Source organism: Streptopelia decaocto, assembly GCF_964273445.1.
Source record: "Streptopelia decaocto genome assembly, chromosome: 14".
NCBI lineage: Eukaryota > Metazoa > Chordata > Aves > Columbiformes > Columbidae > Streptopelia > Streptopelia decaocto.
The window spans coordinates 13744688-13770482 of NC_138669.1; the positions used below are offsets into that span (position 1 = coordinate 13744688).

At 55.3% G+C, this 25795-nt stretch overlaps 2 protein-coding genes across 2 annotated transcripts in view; both read left to right on the forward strand.

The window, feature by feature from the left end:
- The window catches only part of NDRG3 (NDRG family member 3), a 60794-nt gene extending 43088 nt beyond the window's left edge, over positions 1-17706 (forward strand). Inside the window, exons 4-16 of the mRNA XM_082065832.1 lie at positions 4711-4816; positions 5509-5629; positions 6195-6257; positions 6588-6648; positions 8195-8281; positions 8814-8870; positions 9947-10050; positions 10456-10521; positions 11825-11876; positions 13074-13121; positions 13650-13685; positions 13778-13829; positions 16203-17706. Of these exons, the coding sequence (XP_081921958.1) occupies positions 4711-4816; positions 5509-5629; positions 6195-6257; positions 6588-6648; positions 8195-8281; positions 8814-8870; positions 9947-10050; positions 10456-10521; positions 11825-11876; positions 13074-13121; positions 13650-13685; positions 13778-13829; positions 16203-16381 (1032 nt within the window). The 3' untranslated portion in view covers positions 16382-17706. The remainder of the gene's footprint in view (positions 1-4710; positions 4817-5508; positions 5630-6194; positions 6258-6587; positions 6649-8194; positions 8282-8813; positions 8871-9946; positions 10051-10455; positions 10522-11824; positions 11877-13073; positions 13122-13649; positions 13686-13777; positions 13830-16202) is intronic.
- Positions 17707-21362: 3656 nt separating this feature from the next.
- On the forward strand, positions 21363-24907 carry LOC309445964 (src-like-adapter 2). Its single transcript, XM_082065281.1, is given in 8 exon segments — positions 21363-21574; positions 22128-22331; positions 22334-22442; positions 22563-22649; positions 22929-23032; positions 23638-23787; positions 23928-24054; positions 24154-24907. Coding segments are annotated over 7 exon segments (906 nt in total). The 5' UTR covers positions 21363-21574; positions 22128-22153; the 3' UTR covers positions 24305-24907.
- Positions 24908-25795: the final 888 nt, after the last annotated feature.

Consider the following 25795-nt stretch of genomic DNA (forward strand, 5'->3'; position numbering starts at 1 on the left):
CCTGCCCTGCAGCTGCTGCTCCACCCCGGGAAATTCGAGATTGGTTTTGAATCACAGAATCCCAGAGTGTCAGGGGTTGGAAGGGCCCTGGAAAGCTCATCCAGTGCAATCCCCCCATGGAGCAGGAACACCCAGATGAGGTTACACAGGAAGGTGTCCAGGCGGGTTGGAATGTCTTCACAGAAGGAGACTCCACAACCCCCCTGGGCAGCCTGGGCCAGGCTCTGCCACCCTCACCAGGAACAAGTTTCTTCTCATATTTAAGTGGAACCTCCTGTGTTCCAGTTTGCACGCATTGCCCCTTGTCCTGTCATTGGTTGTCACTGAGAAGAGCCTGGCTCCATCCTCCTGACACTCACCCTTTATATATCTGTAAACATTAATGAGTCCCCCCTCAGTCTCCTCTTGTCCAGCTCCAGAGCCCCAGCTCCCTCAGCCTTTCCTCACACGGGAGATGCTCCACTCCCTGCAGCATCTTGGTGGCTGCGCTGGACTCTCTCCAGCAGTTCCCTGTCCTGCTGGAACTGAGGGGCCACAACTGGACACTATTCCAGATGTACATTCTGTATTATTTTCACTATTTATTAGTAGCATTAGTGAAGCATTTTTAACTTTCCAATTTGTAAGTCTCCCTTTTCCTCCTGTTACCTTTCCTTAGGGAGGGGGACAGGGGGTTAACAGAGAGCATCTGCCACAGTTTATTGCCGCCCTGCAGTAACCGGTGGTACCTCAGCACTGCCTTCAGCGTCCGCCTCATGCTGTCCTTTGGCTTTGGTATGTGGGAGGGAGCTGTTTTGGAGAAAAGCGGTGACAGGGGAGTCATGTGTGCTGTAATTGTGTGATGTCTGAAAATGTTTTTGTCCTTTGCAATCATAGGTCAAGATAAAAGTTGCAGATAAAATAAAGTTCCCTGGAAAAAGGGACTTAGAACCTGTAGGGAAGCTAGGGGTAAAACTCAGTCTCGTCTCTCTAGGTAATCCTGACAAGGAGATCTGCCTCATCTTGCAATGTGTAGCTGAAAAAGTGAATGTAGAAACACTTATCTCTAAGGTAGTGTCTGATACTTGCTTTGTAGAGCTTGGAAAAAAGCCTTTAAAACCTAACAGGCTTTAGCCAGAGGAAGCAGAGGAAAGAAGCTGCCTCCCAGGAGGAGGATTTCCACCTTGCTGAAACTAGCAAGATAACAAAGAAATAACCTCAAGCACTCCCAGTCTAAGGCTTTGCCACCGTACAAGGGCAGAGGAAGAAATTTGCAGATTTAGCATTTTAAATTTTTTGAAGTGCTGCTCGCTGAGATTTGTTAAAGATGGGATTTCTCAAGTTGCTTCCCTCTTCAGCGTACGTTCCCTGTGTTTGAATCACTAATGCGGCTGAAGGAGTAGCGAGGTGAGTGCCCTTCAGATTGGGCTGGTGCCCAGTGGTGACATAAGAAAAATCTTACTGACAAACTGTCTCATTTCCCCAACTCACAGTTTACAAAATCTGCAAAGTCAAAGTAAGAAGGAGAGCAAGGATTGATTTTTAGCTCAAGGAAACTTGTTTCCTTCCCTACTAGAGAGCTAAGACGCAAGCTCAACTTCAGAAAACAAAAATGCAGGGTGTTGCAGTATGAAGCATGTTGAGGTGCTTGAACAACAGCTCTGAAGAGAGGTGAGTGTTGCTGTGTCTAGTACCGTGTCCAGTATTCTGCCTAGTGGAAGAATGTGTGACCTTACCAGTAAATTTGAACGTAAATCTGGAAGAGACACTTTTTAAAAATCATTAGGTTGTTTATTGATTTCTGTGCTTTTCTCACTGTTGGCTCAGTTTGGTTTTGTGTTTTTCTGATAGCTGACCTTTTGCTGCAGCTTATAAAACCCTCCCTGCTCCTCTGGAGATGCAGCTTCACGAGCGGTGACTCAGTTTAACTGGCCTTGTGCTCAGGGCAGGGTTCTTTCTTCTTCCACCCGGTGCGCTCCCCTCGGGCTCTGAGCCAGAAGCAGCATTTGCCAGACCTTGCAGTGAGCTCCTTAACTCACTGACCTGGCAGAGATCTCACCAAGTAAGATTAGAAAAAAAAAAAAACAACACAATAAAAGGCAGCTGGATAGTTTCCTGCCAGGTCAGTGAATTAAAGCTGCTTATAGAAGAGACCCAACAACTGCCAGAGCTGGCAGAGAGACCTGCTTCTCATGCCGTTCAGCCGCTCAGTTTGCTCAGGCGCGTAGGGACGCACAGCCGGGGGTTGCAGGCTCTGGCACTCGCTGGGCCCTGCCATGAGTTGGCTGCACGTCACTGTGCGCTGCCAGTCGCCACCTCGGCCTCGTCCAAAAGATGCCACTTTTGATAAAGGACTCCTTAACACCTGCAGACTTGGAGGGCACTAAAATGGGAGCTGCTGCTCTGGCTGCACAAGGTGTCCAGCTGGAGTGTGAACCAGGACTGTGCCCAGCTCAGCAGAGCAGCCCGGAGAGCCGGGGCAGAGCCCGGTGGTTTCCGAAGGCTCAGGAGAGGAGGCTGTGCCCTGGGCTGCCCTGTGCACCCTGCAGCAGGGACGGCAGCGCTGCTGCCCGCACCCTGTCCTGCTGGCGCACCCTGTGCTGCTCGCGCACCCAGTGCTGCTGCCCGCACCCAGTGCTGCTGCCCACACTGCTGCTGCCCACACTGCTGTTGCCCACACTCCGCGCTGCTGCCCGCACTCCATGCTGCTGGCGCACCCAGCGCTGCTGCCCGCACCCAGGCTCACCTGGCACCCAGCCCGGTCCTTTCCTACCTGCGCACGGTGCCTGGGCCCACAGCCTGAGGAGAGGGGAGCCAGGGGAGCATCGGGCGATGGAGCCTCACCTGCCGCGTTCTCTCACCTGCCCCCCAGGTCTCTGCTGCTTTGTGGGTGCTTCAGCTTCTCACGTGCACAATGCAACAGCTGTGTGCAAGTAAAACCCAGCTCCTTTCTGAGGACAAGGGCAAAGTCAGAGATGCTGTTTTATCCCTCAAAGCCAAGCTGGAGAAGGCTTCAGGCCACCTCAGGTGACTTGGCCATGGCAGTTTGCTCCCATTGCTGCACTCCTGGGGGAAGCCAAGAGGCTTCGAGGGCCCTGAAAAGAAGTACAGCTGGGGGGAGGAGGATCTGTCACTGCAAAAACTAAATCAGTCTGGCCCACATCCAGCCCTTGGGAGTGCCCAGAAAGGAGGTGCAAGGTGAATTTCTGACATGCTACAAGCCAGGTACTCTCACCTGCCTAAATCTGGTCTAATCACTTTCAGGTTGTTGGAAATTACTGTTTAAAAAAAAAAAAAAAGAAAAAAAGAACACATGCTTTGAGTAAAGCAGTAAAAAATAGTTTTGAGATTTTAATGTTCTGTCTTCAGGCTGAACCATGAGGGTATTCCCGAAGCAGATATTTTTTTTCATATCAAGAAAATAGTTGGTGCTTTTTACACTGTTAGTCAGAGCATGTCTTTGTTTTCTGTAGCTGAGAGAAAGGACTTATAGATGACTTTGTGTACCCAGCCTGACTGCCATCTCCGCAGCTTTTCCAAAGTCCGTAGTTATCCCAGATCAGTCTTTGTCTGAATGTGTTTGCAGCTCTTTTAGTGAAACTCAGACAACTTTGTGGGCACTTCTGTGTTCATGATTGTGAGCTTGTGGCTTCTGTTTCGGTACTGGAGAGGTACCCAGAGGCCTCATGGTCCTCTTGCCAGGCGCAGTGCAAAAAGGCCTCAATATTCGGCTTGGGAAAAGGAGTGTAGTTTTGGAGACAAATAATCATGAAACAGGTCATGAAGCAGCTCCAGTGATACCCAGCTGGCAGGCAGGATAACCTCCCGTGTCAGTGCCAGCTGCTGGAGGAGCCTACGGGTGTTTTGCTGTCACATCACCACACCTGGCAGCAGGGAACAAAGGTGTTTGGTTAAGGCACAGAGCTCAGCTGTCCCTGGGGTGACGAGTCAGCAGACGTTAGTGCGGCAGTGTGGTCAAGATCTGATGGGCTCTTGGCCAAATGGCCGATGTGGGGCTGCAGTAGACAGCCAGCCTGGAACAACAGGTACATGTGGATCTGTATCTTTCATTTTTAATGCTGTAGAAAGGAAAAGCTGCCACCGGCTCCCCTGTGGATGGGCACAACCTGCCAGGCAGCAGGTGCGTGGATCTGCGGAGCCTGGGTCTCTGCTGTCCCAGCCACCTGCCTGCTCTGTGTTGTCGTGCTGTTTCCAAAATGCTCTGGTCCATGTTCCACAGGGGCTGGAGCTGCTGCCAGCCTCTTGGACGTTGCTGTGTCCCCTGGCACCAGCTGGCCCGCAGACAGGACGCTCCCAGAACGCTGAGAAGAGACCCATGGGCTGGAGGGGAGGAGGGATGGCAGTGGGGAAGCGAGGGCTCGGCTGTGGGAATGGAGCTGCACTCATGGTGCCGTGAACCCCTAAAGACACATGGACATGACATCTGGCTTCTGCTGCGGTGAAGCAATGTCACTAAAGGCCATTGAAATGAGATTGTGGTCACAGGAAGACTCAACCCCAAAGCCTTCACACATCTGTACAAAAGCAACCTGCTTATGGCAGTCAGTGGAGAGGGAGATTTGACCGGGTCGCAGGTTTCAAGAGCCACTGAGCCACCAGCTGTGGATAAGAGAGAGATGTTAGAGTGTGGGGGAGGCCCTTACTGCTGGCCCTCCGTTAGGGTTCCCTGTAGCACACGTAACACTGAGGGTCCTTCTTCTCTCTCTGCAGGAACATGACATTGAGACAGCCTTTGGAGTGGTCCATGTCACCATGCGGGGCACACCCAAGGGGAAGAGACCTGTCATCCTCACATACCATGATATTGGCCTCAACCGTAAGCTCTTGCACTCCCAGGACCCTGAAAAAGTGGTTGTTGATGGTATTTGCTTTTGAGTGTGGGGACCAGTGGGACTGGCCTGGAACTGAGATGGGACAGGTCATTCAGAGTAAAAAGATAAAGGTCTGCAGGAGAGAGAGCATGCAGCACAGCCCTGTCCATTCCAGCAGCCCTTGAAAGGTAGGGCCAAAGCAGAAAGGTGGAGATACGTCCAGCCACCACCCGGTAGTGCTCTAGCTGACTCGTTGCACTGTGTGACAGAGCTGCCACAAGGCATCCGTTCCTTGGATGCTGGGCAGGTGAGCAAGTCCCTCCTGCAAGGCTGCAGAAGCAGTGTAATGTTTGTGGGCTCAGTTGCTCTTCCCACGTCTTCCCAGCCAACATGTGCTGGTATGTTCACACGGGTGCTCCTCAGTGTGCGCTGTGAGTACCTGAGTGCTGCAAGGCCCTGTTTTCCTGGGCATGCCTGCTGGGCTGTCATTTGTCTGCGCCCCTGGCACGGTGGTTACGTTGCTGGGCCTCGGTGCTGCCTTGCGGTTGGGGGCACAGCAGCGTGTGTCACCCAGCATCCGCTGCCCCGCAGACTCAGCCGTGGGGCTGGGCTCAGGCATGTGTTTCTCATGGTGTTTGGTGGGTGGATTGCAATAAAACTTCAGGAAATGTCTCATTTCTTCTTCTTGTTGTTGTAGACAAATCCTGTTTTAATGCATTCTTTAACTTTGAAGACATGCAAGAGATCACTCAGCATTTTGCTGTGTGCCACGTGGATGCACCAGGCCAGCAGGAAGGAGCTCCCCCTTTCCCGTCGGGGTAAGAGCTCTGCAGACACCCTTCTCGTTCCAGGTGTGGGCTGGACTGGGGAAGCACCCAGTTTAAGCCATGCCGAGATAGTGGGAGGCAGATTTCATGAGCTGAAGAAACAGGAAGAAGAGGAGGTTTCCTGAAGGACATTCAGGGAACTCTTCTCTTACTGAGGCATGGGTAAAGCCCACACTAGTACTGAGTGTTAGTACCAGCTTTCTGACTTGAGCATGGGCCCAGCACACTCCAGTCTAGCTGGCGTTCCTTGCTCTGTCTGTCCATCCATCCTCCCACACAAGTCTGGCTACCCAAAACACCACAGCCTTATGTTAGTTTTGCTCTGAGGGATGGGATCCATGCAGTTGGCTGGAATATACATGTATCATTGCAAAATATTAACCTGTGCACATGCCTGTCAGATGTTCCTTGTCTCTCATTGTCGCTCATGAGTGAGCAGCTATTGTGATTGTATTGCTAGCTTGGGTTAAACCACAACACTTAGCTAGGACTGGAAGGTAACCTCTGTTGAGCCCTATTTGGAGATGTTTTAATTTCAGTCTCTCTTGGTTTTCAGGTACCAGTATCCCAGTATGGATGAACTGGCTGAAATGCTGCCTGCTGTTCTGACACACCTGAAGTAAGTCTCTGAAAGGAAACGGGGTGAGCCAGGGGGATATAGCCATTCCAGCACCCGCCTCTGTCTCTGCTTGCAGCATCTGATGTGCTCACTGAGTTGTCCCAAGAGGCCTGAGCATCTCCTAACCTGTGTAACTCTGTCTGGTTCTTACGCTGGGAGCATTGTCTGCCACATGAGACAATTTATAGCTGTTGCATCATTGCTGGATCATTTTGAAAATGAGCCATAAGTGAACAGCTGGATGTAGAGAGGGGAAAGACTTTGCCTCTAGGGATGCTTCGGCTGTGAGCTTCAGTTAGCCTTACTGATTGCGGAATGCCTATATTTCAGCCTGAAAAGCTTCATTGGGATTGGACTGGGAGCTGGCGCTTACATCCTCAGCAAGTGTGCAGTAAGTATGTCTTCATTTCCTCGTGATTGATAGGAGCTGCGCTCTTCCACTGATCAAACAGGCCATTTGTGGGGCACAGGCAAAGTAGCAGTAATTACAGTTAGGCCTGCAGGGAGCCATGTGAGAGCTTCTTCACGTCCAGATGGTTAAATTGGAGCAGCCAAGGTTACTCTGAAGCTATGCCAGGCGCGGAAAGATTGTCGTGTGATGTCTTTGAGTCAGCAGAGCCCGTCCCGGCTGTTAGGAATATCCAGCCTTGTGTCTTCACAAAGACTGGATGCATTACTGTTTCCAGTGTTTGTGACGGTGATGTGCTGTAAACCAACGCGGATGAGGAGTGTGCTTTTTCACTGGAAGGAGCTAGATTTTGCACTCCACCATTTGACAAGAGAGTGCTAACTTTATCTTGATACTTGCTTCTACATTTTTCCTAGTGGCGTGTTTATAAGCATGTGAAATCAGTGAACATAGTTTAGCACCCCAGGAATTTGCCTTAGTCTCTCCTAGATAGTGTTAGAAATGCGACATTCTTGGTAAAGTCTGCTTCAGGTTGTTGAGTGCAGAGTTGCTGATGATTTAGGCCATTGTTGCTTCTTAAAGCCACTTCAGCGTGCAGCTTCCCCTCCTACAAAAAGTTCTTCGCTTCCCATTTCCTCCGGTCAGTGCTGAGTCTGGGCCAGTGTGAGGCACTGGGCTTTGCTCTGTTCCTTGCCTTCTGTATCGTGTGTAGTTTTCTGTCTTGCTAGAGAGAAGATCATGCAAATAAGCCTTTGTCCTCAGCTCAGTGAAGTGCCAGAAGCCCTTGCCATGCTACCTGGACTGGAGACAGTCTCCTGCTGAGGATAGAGCTGTTTCCTTCTGCTTCACCGGTGCTAATCTGTACAACAGAGCAGGAGAGCTGACGTAACATTTCAGCCTTGGAGTGAGCCTAGAGCTCAGAGCTCTCTGCTTGCATTAGATTGCTGGGTTTGTGTTTGCAAGCAGTTCTCAAAGTATTTTGTACCTGTGCTCCCCACGCGCTCCCCAGAGTAAAGTGCAGGGTGCTGGGGGTGTCGGGCTGGAGCAGTGGCTGGGGTGTCTGCAGGCTGGGGGATCCAGGGGGTGCCACTTGACAAATCTTGCCTTTTGCTGCTAGGAGATGGCCTTTTCCTTGAGGAGTGGCCGGAGATGCCCTCCGGGCACAAGAGTTTGTCCAGGTCCTTCCTGGAGGTGCCAGGCTGGAGCAGAGAGTCGCTGCTCACAGCCCTGTGATACAAGGGAGCCCGAGCAGGACCTGCAGCTGCTCCAGAACACGCTGCTGAGAGCTGCTCCAGCTGCAGGCCAGCCCCTCAGTGCCAACAGCTGAATTGAGCCAGGTCTGGCTGGGACCAGCTTTGGGCCAGCCTCTGAAAAGGCCACTGGCTGCCCAGCACAGAAGGAGCTCCCCACTTAGTCATCATTTTACTCTGTCTTCCTTTGCAAGAACCTTTCCAGCTGCTGCACCCACTGTTGGCCACTGTGTGGGCTGAATCATCCTTCTGAGTGTGCCTGTGCTCTCTCCCCACAGCTCAACCACCCCAACCTGGTGGAGGGACTTGTTCTTATTAATGTTGATCCATGTGCAAAGGGCTGGATTGACTGGGCAGCATCCAAGGTGAGATTCGTTCCCCTGTACATCTCCTCTCCACAGTGCTTAATGAATAGTGTGTACAGTAAGAAGAAAAAGGACAGAGTACAGGAATTTGTCAGTTTATGGCAAAAACTGGAAGATGTCCTTTCTGTCCCTGCTGCATTCTCAGTCTGGGTGTAGTACAGCCTCTCCAGGGCTGTGCGTGATCACCTGTGAATGAGAAATCCTGGTAACCTGCGTGGAGATGAGTGGCTGTTGAGCACTTAGCTTTCCTCTGATTTAGTACTCGTGCTTGCAGGCTTCATTTGGCTGAGCTTGAATGGATCTTTTAATTATTCTGTTATTCAGGGTTCCATGTTTCTGTAGAGCTGTGTGTTGTGTGTGCACAGGCTTCTTTGGAGCCTTGCACACCCTTCCCAAGCTTCAGGCGTTTGTTTCTACATCGCTTGAATAGTTTGGTTGTAATTTTCTTTACTGTAAGGAACTGCTTTGAAATTGCAATGAAACTGCATTTTTCAGTGACTCTCCCTCCTCCTCACTCATGGTCACTCTTCAGTTTTCAGGTTGGACAACCAACATAGTGGATATTGTCTTGGCGCATCACTTTGGCCACGTAAGTACCCTGCACGTGTTAATGTTGCCCGTGCAACTGCACATGGAGCTGTAACTTGCATATGTACCTGCTCTGAAATAGCTCTGCTCCATCAAATAAGGGTTGCCACAGTCAGTCCTATCTTCTCTGTGTGTCAAGCTTGTATCAGGGCTTTGCACTCTGTGGGGAGCTTGCACGTCCTTGCTCTTGCCCTGTCTTCAGACATGTTAGGGCAGCAGCATCCCATGCACTAGTGCTGGAGCACCTGTCTTTGTGCTGCCCAGGTGACTGCAGAAACAAGGGGCAGACGGTTCTCTGTAGCCAGTGCAGAAGCATTTGGGCTGTGGGTAGAGCAGGGATCAGCTGGGAGTTGACAGTGGGATATTGTGTGTGTCCATATGCTGAACTGCTGCATTCGGCCCTTCGCCTCACCTTCAGTTTCAGCAGAGGCAAACCAGCCCCTCCTAAAAACTCTGGATGCAGCAATGCTTTCTGTTCGGGATTTGCTGGCTCACAACCAGCATGTTCACTGGGCAACTGAGGGGATCTGGCCTCATGCACACTCCAGCTGACACACAGCAGATGTCCCTGACCCACAGCAGCACTGGAAGGAGTCACGGAGCTTCTTCCTGCTTAGAACACATGCTGTTGTCTCCCCACTTTCAGGCCCCTTCATTATATGTAGTGCTTCCTTGCATTCCCTTCTCTCTCTGTCTGTCTCTAGCTCTCATTGGAATGCAGTTCCTTTGCAGAGCTGGATGTTGGGATTGAATTTTCCTTTGGTCTTGGGGCTTACCTATAAAGCTTTGGAAGACCTTCCTAAAACAGTGATTTGTATAAGCACTACTGAGCCTCAGAAGCTAACTTACCCCATCTCGAGATACCTTTGTATTCCTTTAGCAGCATGTGCACTGCTATTTGTAAAAGTGTAGTCACATTACTGAAATACGGCACGTAACAGTTACGTCCCAGAGACATTTCATGTAGCCTTGGTACTAATGTATGGAGCCAGTTTAATGCTTCGGTATTTATAAGAGTATCATTTCTTGTGAAAAATATAATGTTCCTTGGCTTTCAATTCTTCTGCTTTTCTACAGGAGGAACTGCAGGCAAATCTAGATTTGATCCAAACATACAGGCTTCATATTGCGCAGGACATTAACCAAGATAACCTTCAGCTGTTCCTCACCTCATACAACAGGTACAGGATACCTTTTGGCTTGCTGGATTGCTCCTGTAGCTTCCCTGCTCCATAGATTTATTTCCATTGGTATTATTATTATTATTCGGTTGGATATTATGTCGTATAAATCTTTGTCCTAAGCCTAGTCTTCAGCCATTATCCTGAGCCAAGCTCAGCCCTCATGCCTGGGTGACCTTTTCACACCCTGGTGACCATCTCTCCAGGCACACAGCAACCTTGCCATGGGAGCGTGGATCCTGTTTGCTGGTGGCTGCTGGGGCTCCTGCTCCTGGCATGACACTGGGAGCAATAACCTGTTACCTGAGTGCCAGAGCCAGCATTCCGGCTTGGATTTTGTATGCTCCCATGATAGCTCCTTTCCTCTGCTGATCTGATGGAGAATTGTTCTGGTTTGTCTTTCAGTCGTAGAGACCTGGAAATTGAGAGACCAGTTCTTGGCGTCAATGAAAATACTGCAAAAACACTCAAGTAAGTTGCCCCGAATCAGCCTGTCTCAGTTACTGTGCAGTCCCTTCAGCAAAAAAGCTGTTGCTGCTTCTCAGCAAGAACCCCACAAACCCCAGTGCTGGGGAGCCTGTTCAGACAGCCCCGGGCTGTGGTACAGTGCTGTCAGCTGGAATGGGGCAGAGGTGTCTGGAAGCCCTTGCATTAAGAGCACACTGAGATTGTCCAGAAGGCAGGGTCGGAGGAATAAGTTTATCTACCCAGCAGTCACTGTATTGCTGAGCTGTTTGTTTGGTTGTTTTGCATGAAGAACCAGGGAGGCGGTTTTTGTTGCCACTGACTGCCTTCGCCCACCTTGCCGAAAGTCGTTATAGTTACCTGCAGAGTGGTCCCAGAGACAGCAGCGGTTCTGAATGCGGAGTGCGGTGGGGTTTTCCCACCTTGGCAGTGACTCATCTGGCAGGGGCTGGTCTGCGCAGAGCACAGCTGAGGACAGACACACCAGAGAACTAGTGATAGTCAGCTCAGGGGAAGTGTGAGTAAATTTTCAGATTCCAAACAAGAAAGCAAAAAGGGAAAATTATCTCCAACATGTAGAGGACATGAAGACTGTGAATTGCAGTGCTAAAGCAGGATGCCTGGGCTGGGCTGGAGACTGCTGCCCAGGCTCTGCTCTTCGCTCCTTGGAAATTGTACAGGCTTCTACTCCTGCCAGTCCCAGGGATGTCTGAGGCGTCTGCAGCCACACACTGGGGATCTTGGCTAACCTAGAAGAGGTGGATTTCCCTGCTTGGCCTCCAGGGAAAGCCATGGGAGCTGCTCTCTGTCATGCAGGCACTACAAGCCACAGAACACTGTCTGTCCAAGTGACTCACAGGCATCCACAGACTCTTAAAATATTGTGTGTGGAAGTGTAGATCTCTGTACCAGTAAACTTGCGTGTGGATCCTGTCTCCTTAGAGGTGGTGCTCCACTGGTTCTGAGGTCTGTGGCTCACAGCCTCTCTGGTCTAATTTTTGTCTTCTAGTCCCCACACAAAAGTGGGGCCTCTAACCAACCCTTTTTTACCTTGATCTGTTAATGAATAGTGTAAATTCACAGCCACTCTGTCGATGACCTGCTGTGTGTGTTTTACACATTGAATATTATTTGTTCTTGTAGAATTACAATACATATAAAAATTTAGTGCAAAATAACACCCTGGTATGGTGACAGGCAGGGATTTTATTGTTAACCATTCATGAGGCTGTTGCTTCACAGAGCTCAACCTTACCACAAACCCCTCAGATGCACTGTGAGTGACGTCTCTGTTTTGGCTTTTGACCAGGTGCCCTGTGTTGCTCGTGGTTGGTGACAACTCTCCTGCCGTGGAAGCAGTGGTACGTATACGTGAACTCTTTCGTGACATTAGCCCCACAAGTCACATAGTCACACTGCCTCACCCACAGTGCTCTCACCTTGCCCAGAACTGGTCACAGAAAGTGGCTCTTTGTCCCAAGCTCTTTTCTAGTCCTGCAGCTATTGAGACCTGTCAGCCACCAGTGAGAGAGCTGAGGGTCCAGAGGCTTTAGAGCCCCACAGGGCAGCTCTGTGGTGAGAGTGGCAGGGTCTGAATGCATCAAGCATCTTGCTTGACAAGTGACGCAGAAAACCCCTTTCAGGAATGTGAGTCTTTCCCCAGGCTCTGCCAGGCTGCTGCCTGCAGTTTGGTTCAAGTCCTGAATCACTGTTCTCTTGCTGTTGTACTGAGGCTGCCTGGGGTTTAAAAATGAACAGTGTGACGCCAGTTCCTGCGCTGGGTAGTCCCAAACAGCTCTGCAGAAGCACTGCATCATAGGGAAGGCAACACTTAGAAACATCTCCTTCCTGTTGTTCTCTGCAGACACCTATAACCCACTTCCCTCCCAGCGCAGTTATAAAAGGCACATGACACAGCACAGTGTGGTTGTGGTGGATGTTGCTCCTCCGCTTCAGCCAGTGATTGTGAGGAGACTGGGGGTTTGTGAACAAAAGCAGCTGCCTTAAGAAGCCGTGATAGAGTGTAAGAGTCTCCTAAAGCAGTAGCCTGGACCTAGGAGCTGTGCCTGGAGAACGGCTGCATGGCCTTTTCTGGTCATAGCCTGTTGCCTTTCATCAGTCTGTTTGGTCTTGAAGTCCAAGACATTCTCCGAGTTTTGACTTTGCTGAGGCTTCTCATTGCTTCCCAGCCACAGCTGGGGATGGGATAGGGCCTTCTGGATCTTGGCTTGCCTGTCTGGCTGCCCAGCTTCCCAGGTTTCATAATGCATCCCCAAAACCAGGGGATGATTTCCCTTGAAGTCACAGCTTCATCTCAAAACAGTGACATTCGTCACAACAGGGTCCCGTCGGATGGGAACACCTGCCTTTCCTCCCTGCGTCTTTCATTCATTGTTCTCTTCCTACATGCTCTCTGCTTTCTCGCTCAGCCCTTGGCCCCGGAGAAGCTCGCATCGCTGTAGACAGCCACTGCCTCTGCTGCAGCTGCCTTGCATTTTGCATCTGACCCTTCAAGTTTTCTGTGTGTATCACATCCCTCTTTCCTCCTTTTATTTTAGGTTGAATGCAATTCACGTCTTGACCCAACCAAAACTACACTTCTGAAGGTGAGTGCCACTCTGGAATCATTCCAGCCTGCTCAAAGACATTATTTTTGCTAATGCCAGCTCACCTTAGGTTTTTGCATTCCATACATTCAGCATTAAGAATTTTTGGACAGTCATTCAGGGCTGTGTTCTCTCCTGTGTGGAGCCAGACTTGGGAGAGAAGAGTTTGTCAGGGGGTCCCTGAATCCCTGATTTCTGGCCACTTCAACTGGCAGGGAAGACCTGCTGAGAGTTAGTAGAGGTGTTCTGCCTCCGGCTTGCTCTCTGCCAGCAACAACATCACTTTTTTTAGCTTTATACCAGTCCTTCCCACCGTGGATGTTGGGAGTGACTCCTGGGCTTCTAGAGCGTGGCCTGAGATGGCTTGGTGATGTGGCCTCCAAGGTGCTGGGTTCCTTCAGCAAGAGGCTTCCAAAAGACTTCTCTCCAGGCTTTGCTTTGGCTTTAGAGACAGCCCGGTGGGGTGGGCAGTGCTGGTGTGGCTCTGGGGTGGATCACGGCTCACCCTCCCCGTGTTTCCCGTTGCAGATGGCCGACTGCGGGGGCCTGCCCCAGGTGGTCCAGGTGAGAAACGCCTCCCGACTCTCCCACGCCGCTGGGGCTGCTCAGAGCCCCGTGCTCCGCTCGCACTAAAGCCGCCCTTTCTGTTTCCACAGCCCGGCAAACTGACCGAAGCCTTCAAGTACTTTGTGCAGGGAATGGGCTACAGTAAGTGGCAAACAGAGTTTTCTGTTTTGGAACAGGGTTGTTGTGAGGGGAACTCAGCCTGTCTGGTCCATCTGAGCCCACTGGCATCTGTGTCCCCACCCATGAGTTAGTGCGGTTGGCGGGAGATCCATCCACGCTGGAAAATGAACCTGTGTGCTAACAAGCCTTAGCAAGCCAGTGTCGTTCCCTGACGTGTTTAATCCACACTGCAGCTGGAGTGGTAACCCCTGTTTGGTTGCTGGTGTTGGTAAAACCTTGTAAGTCTGTCTGTGCCAGTCTAGAAAAGTGTGCTCCCAAGAATGGTAAATCTTCTGCAATGTTCTGTGCATACCTTCAGCCTCACATTGTGATGGGTACAGGAGAGCTCTTTCCTTTCTCCTCAGACGTACCGATTTCTTTCAGACTCTCAGCAGGGGTAAGCGGTATCTCAGAATGGCAGAACAGAGCTGGGTAACTTCTGAGCCACGTGGGGAGCCCAGAGGGAGGCGTGTTTGATCCAGTGTGTGCCCTGCCCTGTGGCTTCCTCCATGTGCTCGGAGGCAGAAGACATTGTCTCCTGAGTGTGTCGGGCTGACAGCAGTTCCGCTCCCTGCCCTCGGTCCTGGCGAGCGCAGGGGCTGCAGGACAAGGGCTTCGCAGTGCACTGAAGCAGCTCAGACTCCCTGCAGGCGCCTTGCACGGCTCTGTCCTGCCTGCCAGGAGCCAGGGCTGGGAGTACCCTTCCATGGATGATGCACCTTCAAAAGCTGGAGTTACAGGGTGGGGTATTGGTTCATGTGGCTGCTTAACCACTAAGCATGGCCACCGTGCCAGCTCTGACGCTCCCAATGCTCTCTACATGGCCAGAAGTTCTGTGCCAGCTCATGGGCATGATCCGAAGCAGCTGTCCTTCTCCTGAGAGCTGAGCGTGGCTGACGTGGACGCAGTAGGTGCTCTCCAAGGCTGGTCAGAAGGGCTGCTCCTGCCCAGGAGGGCGCCACGCCAGACGGCTCCCTCAGCTCCCTGAGGGCATTTCCGTGCTCACGTCTTTTGTGTTCCTGGTGTTTGGAGAGTCAGCAAGTGCTGCCCATCAGAGCAAGGACATCAGCAGTGCTTTTGGGCTCAAATCTCTTGCAAATAGGATCCACAGCACTGGGGGTCATTTTCTACTTCCAGAATTAGTAGCTAGTCCCAGAATGGGATTGGACTAGATGATCTTTTGAGGTCCCTTCAAATCCCAAACATACTGTGATACTGTGAATGGTTTTCCCGACTTTGGAGGACTGTGTTGGCATTGCTGAGCTTGGCCAGCGAGGCCTCCTCAAGGACAGGGGAGAAGCAAATCAGCAGGTTACTGTTTCTGGAACCGCACAAGCCAGTTCCTCACAGCTGTTCTGTGCCTTCTGCACACCGGCTGCCCAGCCGGACCTGGCTGTGCTGCCGCTGCGGGTGGAAGGCAGTGCTTTGCAGGAGGCCTGTAGCAGAAGTCCGATGCTGTCAGCTCAAGGAAAGACACACATTTGTGTTCTGTATCTGAAGGTACAGAGTACACCCCAGTTGTGGTGTGTACGGGGGGAGGTAGGGTCACCGGGTGTGTTGCAGTTTCCAGCTAAAGGCATTGAAGAGATCTGGCCCTGATGGATTTTTGAGTCAGCTTGGCATCTCTAAGCTGCTCGTGAGCAGCTGTTTTCACAACTCCTGGGAGCTTTCAGCGCAGCGTGTGAGCTGGGCATGGAAGGGAAGGTAGCTGGGGATCCCAGGAGCAGCGCGGCTGCCGGTCACACACCGCGACTAATCGGCTCTTTCCTGTATTCATCCCTTCCCCTGTCTCGTGTTGTCTCCAGTCCCTTACGTGCAGCTCAGCCACCTAAGCACTGAGTCAGGTACCTTCAACTGCGCATCCACCTCGGCCCAAGCCCGTGCTCTGAGTGGAATGATTCTTCGGGTGCATTGCTGTGTCTCGGCATGTCCTGCTGGCCTGCTGCGGGCTGGGCTGATCCGTTGTACGCCGTGAACGCTATGGTTTCTCACCTTTCATTTGTATTTTGTTGATTGTTGCATGACTTCAGCTCTGTGGTTTTCTAGAGTGACGAGACTGACTTTCAAAAGGTCATCTGTACAGCAGCTGCCTTGGTTTGCACAGACTCTCGCCGTGACTGCACTTGCAAATGATCAGTTACACTTCTGGCATTTGCTCACCTTGGACCTTTTGAAATTGGGCCTTAAGCATCTTGCTTTAGATGTGCAAAGACTTAATTTGGCAGTGAAGAGTGAGTTTTCTTCCTGAGGGTATAGCTCTTTTTGTGCTTACCCGGCGACACGTACCTGAATGACTGTGACACCTGCCCTAGGAACTCCCTCCATTTCTAAGTGCGCGCTTGTTCTCTCTCGCAGTGCCAGCAGCCAGCATGACCAGGCTGATCCGCTCCCGTACTCACTCCTCCTCCAGCGTGGGCTCTGGCGACAGCGTCCGCAGCCGCTCTCACACCAGCAACCATGGTGATGGAAGTGCTGGAACCCCAGAAGGAATTGACCTCCAGGATGCACCTCAAACCATGGAAGTGTCCTGTTAGGCAGGAGCCCGTCTTCTGGATTCAGACAACTCCACTTGCCCCCACTGAACCCACTCAGAATTTAGCATTTCATCCGACATGGCATTAACTGTTCTCTCTAACTTGTGCATGCCCGTCTGAGCTGCCACCCCCTTGGTAGTCTGTACTTGGCATTACTTTGGTTCTTTCTGTATGCCCTTGGCATCGGAGCCTCTTTAAAACTTGTTAACATTCCGCAGTCTTAGTAAGTCCCGTTACTGTACATGTTGATACCACCTCCTGTCTGTGCTGTATATCAATCCAGATGACAGCCGTTGTCTCCCCTGTTCATTTAAATATAATTTCTGTGGCTTTGTGAGGTTTAGAATTGCTTTCTAGTTGTGCTTCTGCTAAAGGACCCTTGTGGTGCAGTTGGAATGGCATCTGTGGGCTGTGGGAAAGCAAGACCGTGCTGCTGTGAGCCCCGGCGCTGGCGCGGCGATGCTCCCTGGCAGAGCTGTGCCAGGAGCAAGAACCCACCGGAGGTCTTTGTGCTCCCAGGACTCTCGGCGCGCCAGCAGCCGTGGGGAAAACAAACGGTCAGAAACAGTGTCTTGGTCTCATCTCTGTACGTGTGTTAAGGAGCAGATTTCTTACCTGAGCCTCCTGAAAGGGTGAAGCAATTAACCAGTAAACTTACAGTAGCCAAGATGCACTATTAACCAAGTACAAGGGATTAAACTCAGCAGCCCTGGCTTCCAGCCCAGCTCTCTGGCCCTCCGCCTCTCCTGCAGTTCACACTGCTCACTGCTCCGCCCTGGCACAGGTGGGTCTGTGCCATGGAGCAGGTTGTGGGACGGGCAGCAGTGCCCCTCGCCAGGTGGACACCCCAAAATCTGCACTGCCAGCGCTGCTCCCCACCGCTGCCACCCGGCAGGGGACTGACTGGGGCTCGGGCAGTACCAGTGAATGTCAGTGGCGGCCAGCAGGTGCAGATTGAGTCTGGGCAGCAGTGCGAGCAGTGAACTGTGCAGGTACTATTTAATGCCTTTGTGGAATTCACAATTCTGCTGCCTTTCTCCATCTGGCCGGGTCACAGAGGGCGGGGGGCAGATCCCCGCTGAGCGCCAGGGTCTCGCTGTTAACGGGAGAAAAGGGATGAGTGGTCAGGCTGCCACAGGTCTCGATAGATGAGCAAAACATCCTTTCTTAACTGTTGAGCCGTCCTGACTCGCTGGGAGCCAGCTCCTCCGAGGGTCACGCTCACGTTCTGCTCCATTTCAGGTAGGGAATGGGACTGGGAGGCTCTGCCTGAGGGGGACTTTGTACCAGTTATTAAATAAAGCTATAACTGAGTTTCATTGTTACCCTGTGTGCTCGTGGCGTTTCTCTTTGCGTGACCCCACACACCTGCCTGTGGTGTCAGTGTTGGTGTCTCCGGCTGTGAGAGGCGAACTCCTCCCGGGCAGCCCGCGCTGCCCCCGCGGCCCCGGCCCGTCCGAGGGCGCTGGGCGCCGGCTCTGCCAAAATGCAGAAGAACCTTCCAGCTTGGACAGAGCAGACACTGAACAAGAGGTTTGCTGCCGAACAGGAGTGCCCCCAGAACTGCTCCGAGTCAAGGCGAGCGCGAGGAGCAGCCCCGTGAACAGGCTCTGCGGTGGCGTTTTATACATTGTGCCGGTTTGACTGAAAATGAGTTGATTTTCTTCATGCAGTTAGAAACCTTTCTTTTCCATAGCTCATTATTTGCACTAAGTTTGAGAACAAGAGAGAACACCCAGCACAGAGTTATTGTTTTTAATTGCCCTGGTCCGAGAGCCAAGGGCACTCTGAGCTCTGCCCACAGGTGTGAGGCAGCGAGGAAGGGGATGGATGGATGGATGGATGGATGGATGGATGGATGGATGGATGGAAGGATGGATGGATGGATGGATGGACAGAGCTGGACTGACACCCACACGGAGCAATCAGAGTGTTCCAGCCCGTTGCTGTCGTGCTCCATATTTAAGGAGAGTCGGGATCTTCTGCTCTTCCTCGCCTTGTTCTTCGTTCTCTCTGGTGGAGCCGGGGGGTTCTGTTTGGGACACTTAGTTTGGCCTTTTGCCGCTTTGCAGAGGCCTTGGGGCCTTTCTGCTTTTTTTCCCTGTTTTCTCTGTATGGAATCGGCTCTTCGGGACCAGGTGCTGCTGCCTGGGGCTGGTGCTCAGTGTGGACAGAGCTCATGAGGAATTGCCCTGAGTATCTTTTATGTCTATTTTATATATATATTTACTAGTAGTGTACTAGTGTTTTGTCATTTATTAACCTCTGTTTATCTCAATCTGAGTTTGTCCCCCTGCAGTTCTCTCCCCGTGGGGGGTGAGTGGCTGTCACACCAGCCCGGCTTAACCCCCGGCGCTCCTGGGACGCAGAGCTGCGCTGTGACCGCGTGGGAGGGCGGCTGTGGGGGCGGCTGGGGCAGCAGCGCGGGGCTGTTGTCACGTCCACCCCTGCGCTGCAGCTGGAGCAGCGGCCGCTCCTTTGACACAACTGTTCCCTCAGCTTCTGCTTTTCCGCTGCAGCTTTTGCTCTCGTGTTTCAGACGCCCATCACCGTAACTTTCCGTACAGCAAGCGGGGCTGAGCCGGCCAGGCCGGTGGGCACAGGTGAGTCCCGGCCCTGCTGTCGTCCCACTCCTGCAGCCTCGTGCTTTGACTTCTGAAGAGTTTGGGCAGGTGGGTGAGGAAGTGAGACAAAGTGTTCTCATGAGTCACAAACTGCATGAAATGGGAAAGATTGGGCAGTTGCATTAATGAGCAAGTAGTGAAGTGACAACGTGATTAAATGAACAACAAAAAAGTAAGTTTGAGTCCATAGAAGACAGGAGGCAATCAAAGAAACCGGCCACCCGAGAGCACACGAAGTTCATTGCTGCCAAATGTAAGTGCTGGACAGAAAGCAACATGCGCATTAGGAGCTGATATATGTACAGAGCTGTGATTTAATGCCAGCAAGCTACGCTGAGAAATTATTCTTGCTTAAGTTCCCTTATGAAAATACAGCAACAAACCAAAAGAAAGGCAAAGGCAATATTAAAATAATAATGAAATGGGTTAGAGCAGCAGGGGATGGTGCTGCTCGTGTGCAGCAGGAGAGCGCAGAGCCACCCGCTGCCTGGGGACACGGAGCCCAGGAGGGTGAAGACACGAGGCTTTTAGCAATTTGGAAGGGGGTTGATTATGAAGAGTTTTGTTGCCATGGTGTTTCATAGGCAGGATGTGCACTGAGGGTTGGAATATATTTTATTACCCCAAGGGTAACTGGAAGAAGTAAACTTGTTTTCACATAAGCAAGTGCTTTTCCTGGTAAAAAAATACAAATATCGAAGCTAAAAGTGCAAGTTGAGAAATTATTTTAATAAAGGACAAACTGTTTGTTTGGTCGGCAGGAGCAGCGCCAGCCAGGCCCCGGCGCAGCGCTGGAGCGCGGGACGGGCTTCCCGGGCCAGGGCAGCTCCTGTGGCCACAGACACCCCGGTTGCACTTTGCCAGCCCTGCGAGTCACCTTCCCACCCGTGTGTGACCATCAGGCCCCTCTGCCCAGCCCCGCTGCCCAGGTTTGGGAGGGGGTGACTGGCAGCCCTATTCTGTTCCCCAGCACTAACCCAGAGCGTGCTGGGCAGCCCAGAGCTGGGCTCAGGGGAGCTGGGCTGCGCTTGGACAGGTCATGGCACAGCAAGGGTTGTCCCCATGTCCCAGGGGACACCGTCGGGGATTCACCACCAGTTCCAGAAGCAAATGAATCGTCTCCCGAAAGCAATCAGCTGTTTTGCAGCAGTGTCCCCGCTCAGCGCGGGCTGGGGCGTGGGGGGGGGGGGGGGGGGGGGGGGGGGCTGGACCCCAACAGCTGCATGACGGGTGGCTACTTGCGCAAAAGCGTTTTTCCGTGTGCATTTCACACCATCACGGTGGTTTACGATGGACCAGAAGCTTTGAAGGGCACAGCATGACCAGCTGCAGGATGTTCAGCCGCAGCAGCGGGGCTGGGGCAGGAAGGGGGGACAGAGCACTGAACCCAGCATGGTGTGGCCAATGGCAGCACAGACGCTGCCCGGAGCAAAGCCCAAGGACGTTCCTCGATGTGGACGGGGCTGGGGTGCATCGGGGGCCCGGACCTCCTGTGGGTGGTGCTGGCTGAGCCAAAGGGTGTTTGCTTTGAAAAACATGCAGACACATTTCGGGATAAGTTCCCATGCTGGAGTGGCTGCTGCTGGCACGTGGCTGGATGGAGGCTGACAGTGGATGGGGAGTGGGATGAGGAGGGGGTGTAGGGATGGGGGTGAGGATGGGACAGAGCTGAAGCTGTGGCCACATCTGGCCGGGCAGTGCTGGCTGGGGAGCGGCGCTGAGCCGAGGGCACGTGCAGCGCAGCACCCGCCGCGGCACAGCCGGCACCGCACACTGGCCCCGCACACCGGCCCCGCACACCGGCACCGCACACCGGCACCGCACACCGGCCCCGCACACCGGCCCCGCACACCGGCACCGCACACCGGCACCACACACGGGCACCGCACACCGGCCCCGCACACCGGCCCCGCACACGGGCACCGCACACGGGCACCGCACACCGGCACCGCACACGGGCACCGCACACCGGCCCCGCACACCGGCCTGGGGCAGCGCGAGGCCCCGGTGCTGCGGGGGATCAGCCCCTGCCAAGGAGGCAGCCGGGGACCCCCCCGGTCTGTCCTGGCTCAGGGTGGCACTTACAGCCTCAGCTCCCAGTGCTGGGGTCAGCTCCGCTCCCACCCTCCTGTGCTGCCCGTCCCTCCCTCTCACCCCCTCAAATCCTGTACAATGTCCACAGCACCGTGAGCACTCACAGGGACACTCGTGTGCCCCATAACAAGATCCCCAGCTGAGCAACCTGTTGGCTGAGTGAAAAAGAGAAAAACCCAGCTCCGGTGCGCACACGTCACAGGAAACTGCGGCAGCCCATGGCTCCAGCACCTCGCACCCCTCGCACCCCTCGCACCCCTCGGCAGCACTGCCGGGAGCAGCCTGAAAACACCCAGCAGAGGTGAACCCAACGGGTGTTGTGAGGACGGGGGTTGCCCTGCACAAGGGAGACCCACCACACCAAAGGGACCCCCACGACCTGGCTGCCCTGAGGACCCCCCGCGCTGGAGCAGCACCCAGGGGCAGCACCCAGCCCTGATGGCTCCTGCACGATGGTGACAGCGGCGAGGGGCAGGTGAGGGGGGTCACGATGAGCGGGGTCATGTCCCGCTGAGGGCAGCGGGGAGTCTGGAGGCAGGGACGGGCTCAGCAAAGGGCACGTCTGGGTCACACGCATCTTGTGCTGCATCTCTCCCGGGCTGAGGAACCGAAACAGGCGGAGGGGTGTCCCCATAGTCCCTGAGCTCCCCATGGGGACCGGCGGCTTGGGGTGTTGGGACAGGGTGCCCCACAGCCCGGGGACACCGGGCTGGGCTGGCGGCACTGAGGGTGAGCACGGCCTGGCGCTGCCCTCCATGGGGCTGTGGATGCCCCGTCCTGGGGAGGGACCCAGCCCACCCCAGCTGCGGCCACAAGTCCCCAGATGCCCGCTGAGGTTTGGGGGGGCAGGGATGGGGGTGGTTTCCTCAAAGGGCACGTGGGGGCTGCCCCCCAGCCCAGAGCTCTCCCCGGCCTTTCTCTGCCACGCGACACCCGCAGCCCCCACGGCCGTGCCGCGGGGCTGGTGCTGCCACAGAGGCCACCCCCCAGCACAGGGCCTGAGCCTCCCCTCCCCCCCGCGGCAGCAGCCGGGGCCGAGCACCGAGCCCGCGGGATGGGGAGCCTGCCCAGCCGGGAGAAGCCGCTCAATGTCCCGCCGGCGGCTGCTGACACCGCGGAGCCCCCGCAGGCAGGTAGGAGCGCGGCAGCCGCCAGCCGGTCCGGCACCCCCCGTGCCCGGTTCTCCAGCGCAGCGCGGGCTGGTGGTGCTGGGGGAGCCCTGAACCCCCTCACCTCCCCACAGCCCCCGGCGGCTTCCTGGCCGTGGCGCTCTGTGACTTCCCCTCCGGGGCTGGGGCAGCCGCTGTCCTGAGGATGGGGGAGCAGCTCCGTGTCCTCTCTGAGTAAGTGCCCACACCGAGCACTCCTGACCAGTGTGCGGCCTCTGGGGCCACAGCTGGGGGGTCCCCTCCCTGCACCCAGCAGCCTCGGTCCCCCAGGAGGGCTCATCCCCCTTCCCGCAGGGATGGGGACTGGTGGCTGGTGGCGTCCGAGGTGTCGGGCAGGGAGTGCCACATCCCCAGCAGCTGCGTGGCCAAGGTCAGGCACAGGTAAATGCTGGGGAGGGTCCATCGCAGGGGACATGGCCCCACCGCAGCCTGGCCAACACCAAGGCCAAGCCCCGGCACCACACCGGGATGTGCTGCCCCGGTTTTGTCCATGGGGCAGCGCTGGGGCTCGGGAGGCAGCCTGGCCTGCCGGGGTGTCCCAGGACGCGCTCACGTGCGCTGCTGCACCCCGAGCTGTCCCCTCTGCCCGCCCGGGCAGGACGGGCGGGCGCTGGGGGTCCCTGCCGGGCGCAGAGCCGTGCCAGCGCCGTGTCTGCGCAGGTGGCTGTACGAGGGCGTCAGCCGGCAGAAGGCGGAGGAGCTGCTGCTCCGGCCAGGCAACCACAGCGGAGCCTTCCTGATACGGGAGAGCCAGACCAGGCGAGGTGAGAGCCCCGTGTCCTGAGGCCCCCATGGGGCTGATCCTCCATCGCTCACACCTGCTGGCAACAGCCCCAGGCGGCGGTTTCCCGGCTCTGCTCTCCCTGCGTGGGGCTGAGCCTCTGCCGCGGGGCCTCAAAAGGAAAAGCCACCAGCGGGCTTCCTGCAACTTTTGGTTGAGCAGATAAGGCTCAGCCTGCGAAATGAAACAGGGCCCCCATCACGACGAGGTGCTGAGGGGACCCCGCAAGGAGATCCTGCCAGGTGCCCCGGTGAACGCGGCCGATGCACGGGCACGGTGCTGCGCGGCCCCATGGCTGCGGGGGCACCGAGGGGGCTGGGGATGTCCCATCCCTGCACAGCACCCAGAAGTGGAGACTCGGGCACGTGGGACAGGGCAGGCAGCTGCCCAAGGTCACCCCACGTCCCAGCACTGCCCCCTGCCCTGGTTTGGAGGTGCTCATGGTGTGGGGCTGGCACAGGGATGCAGATCCATGGGGAGAAGGGCTGCCAGCCACCCCTGGGGGGTAATAAGCTGGGAGTGCAGCTTATGTGGGAGTGCAGGGCAGTGGGGCCGGGTGGGTGCCCACGGCAGCCCCTGCCCCGTCAGGCTGCTACTCGCTGTCGGTGCGGCGCAGCGAGCGCGCGGGCTGGGACGCGGTGACGCACTATCGCATCCACCGCCTGGACAACGGCTGGCTCTACATCGCGCCCCGGCTCACCTTCCCCGGCCTGCACGACCTGGTGGATCACTACTCCGGTAACGCCCGACAGGCCCCCCGAAAACCCAGCCTGGGGGGGAGCCCCTGCGCCCTGCAGGGATGGGGGGGAAAGGTGGTGGGTGGTCTGGGGTTGGGGTGCAGGTGGGGGCACCTACTGATGCTGCCGCTCGCTGCCCAGAGCTGGGAGAGGGGCTGTGCTGCTCGCTGGGCGAGCCCTGCTCCACGCAAGGGCCGAGGGCGGCCCCGCTCCCGGCCATGCCAGCTGTGGTGAAGAAGCCATCGCTCAACTGGGACCAGATCGACAGGTGGGGACGGGCAGGGAAGGGGCTGGGGCTCCGGTCACCGCCCCTGCCCGGCTCTCGGGGGTCGGGACTGCCCACCCACCCCCGTCTGCCCCCGCACAGCTCCCTCCTGTTCTCGGAGGCCGCGTCCCCACCGGATGAGGACTCTCCCATCAGCCTGGGCCTGCGGGAAGCCATCAGCTCCTACCTCCTCCTGACGGATACGGACCCCCCCGAGCAGGGCCCCGCGGGGACGCCGGCCAAGAGCAGCTGAGGGCTGGGCCCCCCCTGACCCACTATCACCCACTGATGCGGTGGGAGCCATGTGCCCGGGGCATTGGCCGGGACACGGGACAGCTGAGAGCGAGGGGGAGCCGGGCCGGCGCTGCTGGAGGATGGAAGGGGCTGCCAGAGGGTCCATCCTCCCCCCAGCCAGGTGTTTTGGGCTGTGACATTTGAGCACCATCACGCAGCGCCCATGGGAGGAGCAGGCAGAGGCTGCCCAGGGAGCCCTGCCCGCCCGGGGCTGCAACGGGGCCGCGCTGCTCTCCCGCTGCCGTGGGCACGCGATGCAAACACCCAGTGAGCCAAAACCCAGCCCAGACCCCCCAGCTACACACGCAGAGTGTTTTGGGGCAGGGGGTCGGTGCAGGACAGGGCCTGTGAGCAGGAGCCATGGGCCCTTGTGCTCCCACCCACCCACAACTCACCCTCTGTGTGCCGGGACCCACAGAGCAGCAGCCAGGAGAAAAACAGCCTCTTACTGCACCCAAAATAGCCGATTTTGAGAACTTTTAACACACGGATTGTACTGGGTTTACAGTTGATAAAACAGGATCCTGTTGGCCATGCAGCAGTTACCATTTATAATATCGTAATTAAAGGGTATCTCCTTCACAATTGAGGCTTTGTGAATAAATCATAAACTACCGGCTGCTACACAGGGCAGGTGTGAGCCCACGGCAGCGGGGGTTGTGCTCCTGCTGTCACCCCCGGCCCCGCCACCGGCTCTGCCCGCCCTGGGTGACACAGGCTGCTCCTCAGCCAGGGCAAGACATTGAACAGCACAGCTGCTGTTCCAGGAGCATGGGGGGAGAAACGTGTCCGTGCCAGGGCGGGATGATCCAAAGGCAGAACGCAAACACTGAATCCAACCGAAGCGACACCTCTGGGCCAGAGGGGCTTTAGAATCAGCAAAAAGGCCTCAGAACGGCAATGCACCTGAGCCTTCGCTTTCAACAGCCCCTTCACAACGAAGTTTGGCCTGGGGAAAGCGCCAGAAGCTTCTCTGTGGTGAGAACTGGTGCAGAAGCAATTTCGCCGCTCAGCGACACCCCCTCTGTCCTCTCTCTGTGCCGGGGCTGGTGCAGCCCCCCCGAGCTGCCGTTTCCTGCCCCCGATGTGCTCCGATCTCCTCCGCGTTTCACGTCTGACACGCTCGCTCTTGCCAGCCCACCGGCGCTTTCTCATTCGCTCCCACGCGGCGGCCCAGAGCTTCACACGCCCCTCAGCACAGGTGTCCTCAGCACAGGACACGGGTGGGTTTGTCCCCAGCAGCCGAGCTGTCAGCCCTGGGGCCCCCGGGGCAGCTCAGAGGGTTTTGGTTCCTGTATTTTTGCCATGAGCCCAGAGCGTGTGAACACAGGCAGCTCCTGGGCCCCTCCCGCTCCCCCCTGGATCCAGGCTGTGGGATGCTCTTGCACCACAGTGACGGTTCTACCTGAGCCTGGGGGCAGCAGCCACAGCCACAAAACTGCTCCTCTGA